At 44.4% G+C, this 11165-nt stretch overlaps 1 protein-coding gene across 1 annotated transcript; it reads left to right on the plus strand.

Moving 5' to 3' along the window:
- The first annotated feature begins 599 nt into the window (after window positions 1-599).
- LOC127613509 (B-cell receptor CD22-like) lies at window positions 600-11069 on the plus strand. The gene is made up of 12 exons (XM_052084572.1): window positions 600-768; window positions 3184-3519; window positions 4184-4305; window positions 4359-4560; window positions 4797-5036; window positions 6806-7075; window positions 7156-7416; window positions 7642-7902; window positions 7961-8045; window positions 9335-9359; window positions 9570-9746; window positions 10668-11069. Exons 1-12 carry the CDS (start codon window positions 708-710, stop codon window positions 10734-10736), a joined length of 2109 nt encoding a protein of 702 aa, XP_051940532.1. The 5' UTR covers window positions 600-707; the 3' UTR covers window positions 10737-11069.
- The last annotated feature ends 96 nt before the right edge of the window (window positions 11070-11165 follow it).

The raw sequence follows: 11165 nt of genomic DNA on the forward strand, positions 1-11165 counted from the left end.
CCAGACTGGGAAAAAAAAATGGTCATGCATCTCTGGTATTGTGATCAAGGTGATCAAGCCCGCAGGATGTAGTTTGGGGACCACTCTTTTAGATGTTTTCCTCCTCCAACACACCGGATCAGATCTACATTAAAATATGTTTTGACAAACATCTCAAATTTGACAGATATAACTGTTCAATGGATTGCACTTTGATTGGTAAAATTGCATGATCTGGAGCAGATCTGGATTAAAAAAACACGGTCTGACAATCAAATCCGACAAGGTTTGACTGAGGTACACAGAAACATCTTCAATGGACTCTCGGCCTTTCCATTGCTTTCCAAATGTGTCATCGGGATAACATCCGGATGAAAGCACATTTTGAGAAACAGAACAGACGACATTTGGCAGAGGTAGAACATGTTCAATGGACTCTGACAATCTACATTTAGACTGCCTACAAATACTTTTTGACAGCTTGTTATTCCCAAAGTGTGCTTTGCGTTGAACAAAAAAGAAATGTAGACTCACTTTGGGGGTTTTGGGGAGAAAGACAAAGTAAGACACATTTGTTTATCTCATCTCTGTATTTTTTTTTTTTTTTAACAGTGTAATCATGCGCGTCAGTGAGGAAACAGGAAGAGACCGAACTCTCACTCTCTTAATTCTTCTTCGCAGAGACACGGCGACGAGAGGCGAGCATCAGATCCAAATAAGCAGCAAACATGAGCTGGACTCCGCAAAAGGCAATCGTCATCTGCGCCGTCTTGCTCTCCAACGTACAAGGTATGACCTCGCATTTTGACGCGGTCCGAAAGTATCCCAGCGCTGATTTTCTACATTTGATGTTCTTATTGTCTACCTCATCAACAGATACATAAATAAATATTTAGACAAATTCACATTCTGTTTGCTTCACTTCCTGCCACAGACAACATCTTGATGATACAAATCAGGAAAAGATGAGTTGAGAGAGCGAGCGAGAGCCCGCACCAACCAACATCGCTTCCAAATCTGTAATCTGGATTAGATGTAGTGCACTTTGGGTTGATAAAAACGAGTTGGCTAGGTAGGAAAAAAAAACCCACAAAAAAACGACAGAAAACGAAAGTAAGAAGCACTCATCCATCACATGTTTTTTTGTTTTTTGGACACATCACAAAGTTGTGCTCATGCATGTCAATGAGGGAAAGAGGAAGAAGGTCTTTGAAAAGAAATATGATCGTCAGCGCAACTTTGTGTCATCTCTGAACAACGAATGCGAACGCGTTACACCGACATTGCTTCCAACGAACGAGACCTGGTTTGAAATACGGATTGACATCATGACAGCAAATGGGACGATAATGTGTTCAGTGGACTATTACTTTGCAACCAGATCTGGATTTAAAACACAGTTGGAGACTCTCAAGCGACAAACCCGAGAGCTTGAGAGATGGCGTGCTCAGTGGAATTTGCCGGGTTCCGTTTTGATTTCTTCAGATGCATAATCCGGATGAGATCGCAATGGAAACCTATTTCAAAAAGAAAGAAAAAAAAATGTTGCATTTTTCAATGAACATGGATTTTACAAGGCCCAAATTGCATTGAAAAAAAAAGAGAACTCACATTTGATCATTGTCAGATTATCTCGGACAAAGTTAAAGAAATGACTCGGCACACAATATCGGCGGAAGCGGACCTCTGTCACAAACCCGTCACATCTATCTAGCCTTGGCTGCTCTGAGTCACGGCACTGCTCCCCTGTCATGCGGTGTTCCACAGGGCTCAATTCTGGGGCCTCTGCTGTTCTCGCTGTATCTGCTCCCATTGGGTTCCATCTTAAGGAAACATGGTATTCCCTTCCACTGCTGTGCAGATGGCTGCTCTGAGTCACGGCACTGCTCCCCTGTCATGCGGTGTTCCACAGGGCTCAATTCTGGGGCCTCTGCTGTTCTCGCTGTATCTGCTCCCATTGAGTTCCATCTAAAGGAAACATGGTATTCCCTTCCACTGCTATGCAGATGACTGCCAGATCTATGTCCCACTGAGCAAGAAAGACGCCTTCTCATTAAGGCCACTCCTATCCTGTCTGGAAGAAATCAAAACCTGGATGGCACAAAATTTCTTGAAATTCAACGAAAAGAAGACAGAGGTGATATTGTTTGGTCCTAGTGGCATCCTGTAGACTTGGGCCCCCTGTCTCCTTATCTGAAATCAACGGTCTCAAACATGGGCCTTAAACTGGATCGTGATTTCAAACTCGATCGGCAAATTGGTGCCGTTGTTAAATCCAGCTTCTTTCACCTTAGCTGGCCAAAATAAAACCTCTCCTCTCACATGAACACTTTGAGACAGTAATTCATGCCTTTGTCACATCCCGGCTGGATTACTGCAATGCCCTGTACTTTGGAGTCAGCCAGTCCTCCATTAAGCGCCTTCAGCTGGTCCAGAATGCCGCCGCTCGCCTCTTGACTGGTACTCGTAAGAGGGAGCATATAACTCCTACTCTGGCATCCCTTCACTGGCTCCCGATTCATTTTAGAGTTATTTTCAAGATCCTCCTCTTTGTTTTCAAATCTCTGAATAATCTGGCGTCACCTTAACTCTCTGAGCTCATCCGCCCCTACACACCTGGGCAGTGTGTGTACCAAGAACTAAACTGAGGCTCTGAGGGGATGGAGCCTTTTCTGTTGCTGGTCCCTCTCTCTGGAATGACCTCCCACTGAACATTCGGCAAGCCTCCTCGCTGCCCATCTTTAAAGCCCTCCTCAAAACTCACTTGTCTTCTTTGGCGTTCGACTCAGCATGACTTAGATTTGCTCTTGATTTTACTGCTTGGTGCTTTCTACCCCCTTTATTACCGATTCGTCTTACTGTTTATTGTGTATGTTAAATGGCTCCATGTACAGCACCTTGTATGCAGCGAAGGCTGTTTGAAAGTGCTCGAGAAATACTCTTGACTTGACTTGACATTCATCATTGTGAATGATGAGGAAACCGGAGTAACCGGAGAAAACCCACGCGGGCACAGGGACAACATACAAATGCCACACCGGAACTCGAACCCACAACCCCACTGTGAGGCGAGCATGCTAAACAGTCAACCGCCGTTGTTGGTTTTTTTTTCTTCCCCAGATTCAACAAAACATATGTGAAAAAAAATGGCACGTACTTCCCCTCAAGAATAAACGTGCATCTGATTTTGAAAATGTGTTTCAGCGTTGGAGACAAATGACTGGGGAGGAATTTATGATGTGACGACCATCTGCGGCCTCAGAGGAAGCTCAGTGGAGCTCGTGTGCACGTTCTGGTACCCGCAAAGAAAAAACGCTCGCGTGAAGACTTTGTGGTTCACCAAAGGGAACAATCACAAGCCGGAAGATTTGCGATCGGACCCTCAGAACGCCGGTCGTCTGCGCTTTGACTGCCAAGACAACAAGTGCCGTTTGTCAATCAGCCAGTTGAGGGAAAGCGACGCCGGCCAGTACAAATTCAGATTTGTCACGAATGGAAACGGCTACACCGTCAAGCCTGGAGTCACTCTGACTGTCACTGGTAAGGATTGTCCCTTAAAGCACTTTTACACCAAGCGGGAAAGTCTCAACCTCACTGCACATCGGTCCTATTTTTAAATTACATTTTTAAAAAGAATTCTTGATTGAAAAAAACCCAAACATTTTTTTGTTGGGTTTTTGGGGGGGGCGGGGGTGGTGATGGGGTTAAGCATTTGGCCTACATTACACCAATATGTTTGAAATCGGAGTCAACGATGTTTATTTGTAATTAATAAAAAAAAAAAAATACAACTGGTTCATGAAGCACATTTGAAGCTTCATGTTCCCATACCTAGTCGGAGCCTATCCCGAGCTAACTTAGGCTGACGGTTTAGCTTCAATGATGCTAAAGGACATGTTTTTGGCGTGTGAGAGGGAGGGTACCAGCAGGAAGGGCCCGGGGGAGTGGGGGTGGGAGGGGGGTAGACGTGCAGATGCGACATCGAAAGGCCAAAGTCTCGATCGGAACCTCAGAACATTCAGGCGGCTGTGCTAATCGCTCGTTCGCCGTACCGTCGCAGTGGAAACACACAGTACACACGCATACAAACACAAATTTGAATGAAGCGGCGTTTACTCCTCTTGGCGGAAATGAACTTTGACACTTTTCTGTTGAAATGAATGCCTTGTGACACAAGACGTCTATTTCTTCCTCTCAAATTCAGATCTCAGTGTACAATTTGAGAAAGCACTGACATGTGTCAACAAATGCGATCTGGACACTGGCACTTCATACATCTGGTACAAGGATGGACAAGAAATCCCAAACGCAAACTCTTATTCGTATAGTGATAGTGATTATCGCTCTTATCCATATCGTGGTTATGACTACGGACACAGCTACAGCTAAACGATCCTCGGGGCCTCACGTTGGACGATCGCTACAAGGCTCGTGTACAACTCATTGAAAATTTGGAAGGACAATCGACTCTGAGAATCAACAACTTGACGGAGAGCGATTCTGCGGATTACCGCTTCGGATTCACCACAAAAACGTTTGCCTGGACGAGTACTTTGCCCGGAACCATTTTGACCGTCGCGGGTAAGAGTGAAACACAATCGATGGAATACGAGTTCATTCCACTTTAATTTCCAGGTACTAGTGAGGATTTAGGGAAGTGGGGCCTATCCCCGAATACCAAAATGGCGCTCCAGTGTGAGTACCGATGTCAAAACGAAGGCCCACGATCGGTACCGCAGCCAAAAGTGGAACGTTTTGCAACCCCAAAGAGCAAATGCGTTTCCTGGACTCACCCGTTTTGCTCTTCCCGTCTCCAGTTGTGCAGGTGCAGGTGGTGCTCGTCAAGGTGAATGACTTTAACGTCACCGCTCAGCTATTGTGCCTCTTGAGCTGCAGCCCGCCATCTCCTTTGTCTTTCTGCTGGTCGCGGAACGGACGGCCGGTGGGCCAATGTGCCCCATCCCAGATGGACAAACCCCAAAGAGTTACTTTAAATCCTGGCCAATACGTCAGCTGTGCGGTGGAAGGATATCCGCTCGCCGTCTCTGCTCAGCTGTGTGGGTTTATTTTTCATCAACTCTTTTCTTTAAATTACATTATTACGAATCAAACATGTCGCTTCATTTCGACTAAAATTGGTTCAATAGAACGCGTCAACCTGTCGATTTAGTTTCTCGATTAAAAAATGAGTTTTTAAAACCATTCTGAAAGGGGGGGGGGTCACTCCCCCTAACACAGTCAGGCTATGTTGATTGTCTTGGTCCTTCTTGTGCGGAAGTCTCTCTACGGTTTTTGTGTAGCCCTCATTTTGAATGACTACACTTGGTTCGATGACAACACTGGAGACGTTTTATTTTCGCTAGGTCGCTACCACTGTCAGACAAACAGAGAAGCTCCACCCGCTCTATTTATATGAACACAGAACACTGTAACCTTCAAGTCAAGTCAAATCAAGAGTATTTCTCGAGCACTTTCAAACAGCCATCGCTGCATACAAAGTCCTGTACATGGAGCGATTTAACATACACAATAAACAGTAAGACAAATCGGTAATAAAGGCGGTAGAAAGCACCAAACAGTCAAACCAAGAACAAATCTAAGTCATGCTGAGTCGAACGCCAGAGAATACAAGTGAGTTTTGAGGAGGGCTTTAAAGATGGGCAGCGAGGAGGCTTGCCGAATGTTCAGTGGGAGGTCATTCCAGAAAGAGGGACCAGCAACAGAAAAGGCTCGATCCCCTCTGAGCCTCAGTTTAGTTCTCGGTACTCCTAACAAAGTCTGGTCCACAGACCTGAGGCGCCGGGCAGGTGTGTAGGGGCGGCTGAGCTCAGAGAGGTAAGGTGGCGCCAGATTATTCAGAGATTTGAAAACAAAGAGGAGGATCTTGAAAATGAATGGGGAGCCAGTGAAGGGATGCCAGAGTAGGAGTTATGTGCTCCCTCTTACGAGTACCAGTCAAGAGGCGAGCAGCGGCATTCTGGACCAGCTGAAGGCGCTTCATGGAGGACTGGCTGACTCCAAAGTAAAGCAGCATGCGATAAGACTACGTTCCTTCCACACAAAATAGTTCCAAACAAGTAACAATCGTGTCAGTGGCATACATCGTATACCTGTATGATAACTTTGGTCTTGTCAGTGGAGCAATCGGGCAACTTTTTAAAAGTAAACTTTCCATTCATAAACTCTTTAAGTATCCGTTTTAGCTGTCTCACGGTGCCGTGGCCGGCAAAACAGACATGGGCGTGGACTTCTGCAGCGCTTGTTGTTTTGCTCTGGTGTATTTATAGAGCAACGTAACATCCGCGAGTATCTCGCGAGAAAAAAATTAATCGAGTTAAAATTCATTTAAATTAATGCCAATAAAAATGCGCTAAACTGACAGCTCTAAAAATAATACATTTTAACATCTCCATTAAAAATTAAAATAATCGATTCGTCCATTGTAAATAATATAACATAAAACTATCCATTTTCTTGTTTTAAATAATATTAAAAAATGATGTCCATCTGTCTTCTTTTTTTTCCTAATTGGTATTTATTTTAAGGAACACAAGAAAAAATAGTAAACCAAACTATTGACATTGATTATTTCACTCGGTCACTCCGGACGTTACAGTCCACTTGCATGGGGTCCCAAGTGGGGGCAATGACTCACTCGGAGGAGTTGTGCTGAAAAGTCATTACTGCCACCCGCAGGACTGGAGCTGAAGTTGAGTACCTCCATGCGTGTCCTGATTTCCAAGAGTGGATCAGACGCATTTGGGGTTGTTGAGCCTTGGGGGAGGTCAGCTCTCTTCCGACTGACGTTCTGCGCCGTCTTCTCTAGATGCTCCGATGACCCCCTCAGTGTTGCTGAGTGATCCAGGTGAAATAGTGGAGGGCGATCCGCTGATCCTGACCTGCAGAACCGACCCTGCGATATCATGTCGACACCGATGGTTTAAGAAGATCAGAAACGCTGGCAGTCTAGAAATAAGTCATGGGGAACAACTGGTCTTCAATGCTACCAAATCTTCAGACTCAGGCAATTATTTTTGTACTGCGGAGAACGAGCTGGGGGCGAGGACGTCACAACCCGTCCGAGTCGACGTGAAATGTAAGGCTCGGTACAGCGGTGTAATAGTTGAGGACTGAATTGAGCATCTCAACAACGAGGCCTTACCTTGTGTTCCGCAGATGCTCCGAGGAACTGCTCCTTGCTGGTGCGTCCCTCCAAATTCCCCCGGGAGGGCCAGTCCGTGACTCTGACCTGCAGCAGTAACGCGAAGCCGGAGCCGAGCTACACGTTGTACAAGGACGACCGACCCGTGCGCCTGGAATCGGGAGGAATTTACCGCTTCATCTCCATCCGCCCACAAGATGCCGGACGCTTCTACTGCAAGGCCCGCAATGAATATGGAGACGCCAACTCTTCAGAAGTGGTCATTGAAGTCAGGTGTAAGTCCCCAAAAGTCAACACGGAGGTCTGGACTGGCCACGTCATCCTTGTAAAACCTTCTAAAGAAAATACAAACAGAGTAAAAAACAAAATGTTCAGTGTAGATCAATCGGGACGGCTCGTGTGTCGGAACCCGTTATCAAATCAAAATAATCGTTTTTGTTCAAATAAGATGGAAGCAATTCTAACTCAAATGTAAACTAGTGAACCCGTTCTCCCCTTAGATGGTCCTCGGCCTCCGGAGGTCTCAGCGAAAGGCTCCGACGATATCGGCCCCGGCTCTTGGGTCAGTCTGACGTGTAGCAGTGATGCTAAGCCCAGCGCTAGCTACGCTTGGTACAAGGCCACCGAGGAGCCTCCCTTAACCACGGTGGCCGTCTACAACATCAGCGACTACCAAGAAAAGGATGCCGGCGAGTATCGCTGTGTCGCCCGCAACGTGTTGGGAAGCCGCAACGCCACCCTGTGGCTCCCCCCCTCGGCCAGTAAGTCTCTCGGCCCCGCTTCAGTCTGGTCGGCCGCTTTAACGTTCCGCTTCTTCAGGTTCACTGACCGTGGCCATCGTGCGTTATGTCGCGCCCGGCGGCGCGCTACTCGTCCTGCTTCTCGTAGCCGTTGTGCTGCTCAGGTCGGTTCATATTTCCTAAATTGGAAAAATATACATGCCGGGTGGGGGTGGGGAGGGTTGTCAAAATATTTACTGATTTTGTTTAAAAAACGTTTTATTATTATTTATTTTAAATGTTTGTTTTTTTATTGAACATAAAAGATATACAGTAATAATTTGACAGAAAATAAGGTAGATAAAATATTTCAATACCTTTCTCTATTTATCAACTTAGTTCTGATTTATCATTATATTTAATGTTTAGAATTTATCATTTTAACTCTGATTGATGTAGGTTGTTTGTACTATTTTTTTGAATTTGTTTTTGAACTCAGCAAGCGATTTACTCATTTTTAGGTCCGTTTTGAGATTATTCCACAGATTAACACCTTTGCTAGATACACTTCTTTGCTTGATGTTTGTTCAAGCAGTTGTGTTTAAAACTGCCCGCCGTACAAAAAAGCGCACGCACTTCCCCCGTGCTGCTGGGGCAAACCATTCTGAAAGGTGTGTGGGGGGGGGGGGGGGTCACTCCCCCTAACACAGTCAGGCTATGTTGATTGTGTTGGTCCTTCTTGTGCGGAAGTCTCTCTACAGTTTTTGTGTAGACCTCATTTCGAATGACGACACTTGGTTCGATGACAACACTGGAGACGTTTTACTTTCGCTAGGTCGCTACCACTGTCAGACAAACACAGAGAAGCTCCACCCGCTCTATTTATATGGACACAGAACACTGTAACCTTCCACACAAAATAGTTCCAAACAAGTAACAATCGTGTCAGTGGCATACATCGTATACCTGTATGATTCAGAGAGAGAGAGAAGAACAGATAACTTTGGTCTTGTCAGTGGAGCAATCGGGCAACTTTTTAAAAGTAAACTTTCCATTCATAAACTCTTTAAGTATCCGTTTTCGGTGTCTCGCGCTGCCTTGGCTGGCAAAACAGACATGGGCGTGGACTTCTGCAGCGCGCTTGTTGTTTTGTTCTGGTGTATTTATAGAACAACGTAACATCCGCTTGTGACGTGTGCCGCGTTAATCTGGCGAGAAAATTTTTAATCCTGTTAAAATTCATTTAAATTAATAACAATAAAAACGCGCTAAACTGACAGCTCTCGTTGAAATGTGTTGTGAACTTTTATGGTGTGGCAGCAATATGCTTGTGTGTAAAATCGGACATTTCTGGAATTTTTTTTGTGGGGGGGGGGGCGGTGTTTATGTTACACTTAACAAACATGCAAAATGTATTTTATGTTCACTATGCAAAGGCATTAATTTAACTCTGTTTTTGTTCATGATCTTTTAGGAAAAAGATGACATCAATAGCTCAGGTGAGAAAATAAACCACCAAAACGTTTACATTTTAACATTAACTTACAGTTTCAACAAAATGTTGAGACTTAAAAATATCCAAAAGTTCAAAAAAAGGTTTCACGTTCAAAATGTATCGCTGTATTTTTGAAACTGTTAAAAATCCTGTTCAAAACCTCAAACAGATCATTTCAAATGAAAACCGCAAAAATGATCCAAAATGTCACCAGCCAAACGCGAGTTCAGATGGAAGCAGAGGTCCTGCGGACGACCCGGTGTACTCGACGGTGACTTTCTCCAAACAACCTCACATTTACTCCAACGTCGTCGAGGCCCGGAGGCGCACGGGCGAGGATCAGGACGAGGATGTGGAGTACAGCCTCGTCAACTGCGACGGCCACGCCTTAAAGTGAGTTCGGGCTCCTCCGTTTCTCCTAATTCTGCCCTTCTTATTATTCTCGTGGCCGTCTGAAAATCCTTCCAGAAATCTGTGGTGAGTCCCCAGCACAGCCCCAAAATCTGCCTGAGTGTGCACAATGGAAAGTTTAAAAAAAAAAAAAAAATCAGCCCTCACCAACAGTTTCTGTCACGGTTATTTTTCAGTCTGGCCAGCAGGTGGCATCAGCGGACTTTTGGTCTCAGTCTGTATTTAAGGAGCCCTCTGACATGCACATATCGCTGGAGTATTGTATTTCGCCTTGCTACTGCCTTGCTCATTGACTGCTATTGCTACAGACCTCGTCGTGTTTCGCTTTTTGAACTCTCGGTGCTCAGTATTTTGTCATTATGGTTCTTTGTTTGTGATTTGGCTCTCGCTTGCGTGTAGTGGTTACATTGTTTTTTGTTTGCCTTCGCGATTCTTATTTTCCCCCTTGCCTTTTGTGCAAGCGCTTTTTGTTATTCGTTTTTTTGTGCCCTCTGGTCCTTGTTTTGACCAGCACTTTATGTTACTACTTTGTCGGTGCGAATTTTTGTATATTAAACCCTTTTTGCTACGGAGACCTTGTTTGGTGTCTGCATTTCGGGGATCTACTTCCTTATTTTTTTGGTCAATCAAGAAAGAAAAAAAAATCTCAAGGACCCCTGCCCCAAATCCAACAGCAAGTCAACCGTTTTGTTTTCAAGCTGCCATTTGGGGGCAAATTCCTGTAGTTTGCGCCACTTGGAAATTTAGAAGAAAAAAAAATTGGATGGATGTCCATCCGATAACAGATGCACGACATCATCTCGGGTGCCTTGAGTTCAATTTGAACACTTGAAATGATGTTCACTGGATGGATTTTGCCCTGCTGGAGCAACTTGATGATCTCGACGGTGTTTCCATCAGCAAGCTGAAGACTCAAGAGGATGCCGGCGCGAGCGAGCTGTACAGCGCCGTGCAGAAAAGACGCATTTGACCTCAGGGACGGATCACCTGTTGACCTGATGTTTGTGGCACAGCCAAAAAGTCCAATTTTTTTTTTTTTGGACAAATTTTTTAAGCCTTGATAGCGATGCATTTAGTTAATACAAAATTTGAGAAATTAGATTAAAAAAATACAGATATACTGTATTTTGTTTACTTTTACAGAAAAAAACAGCAAATTTTCTGCCCAAATACAGATACTATAGGAAAAAAATACTTTTTAGAACAATTTTAAGACCTTCATTTTTTTTTTTTTTACAGAGAATTTTGGTAAATTCACAATTTTTTACTTTTGGAAATAATGACCTCATGTGTCTGTTTTTTTTTTTTAAGCGCATGACTTTTTTTTTTTTTTTTTTTTACACTTGAATGGCGATTGAATGAATATTGGATTTTTTTTAATGCTAACATTGCTTCTTTT

Source organism: Hippocampus zosterae, chromosome 13, assembly GCF_025434085.1.
Source record: "Hippocampus zosterae strain Florida chromosome 13, ASM2543408v3, whole genome shotgun sequence".
Classification (NCBI taxonomy): domain Eukaryota; kingdom Metazoa; phylum Chordata; class Actinopteri; order Syngnathiformes; family Syngnathidae; genus Hippocampus; species Hippocampus zosterae.

What these genes read in the sequence shown, in the direction of transcription:
- LOC127613509 (XM_052084572.1), top strand. Translation starts at nt 708, where the DNA reads ATGAGCTGGACTCCGCAAAAGGCAATCGTCATCTGCGCCGTCTTGCTC. An exon ending in CGCCGTCTCTGCTCAGCTGT is followed by an intron (nt 5,037 to 6,805) that starts GTGGGTTTATTT and finishes CGTCTTCTCTAG; the next exon opens with ATGCTCCGATGACCCCCTCA. An exon ending in ACTGCGACGGCCACGCCTTA is followed by an intron (nt 9,747 to 10,667) that starts AAGTGAGTTCGG and finishes GTTTCCATCAGC; the next exon opens with AAGCTGAAGACTCAAGAGGA.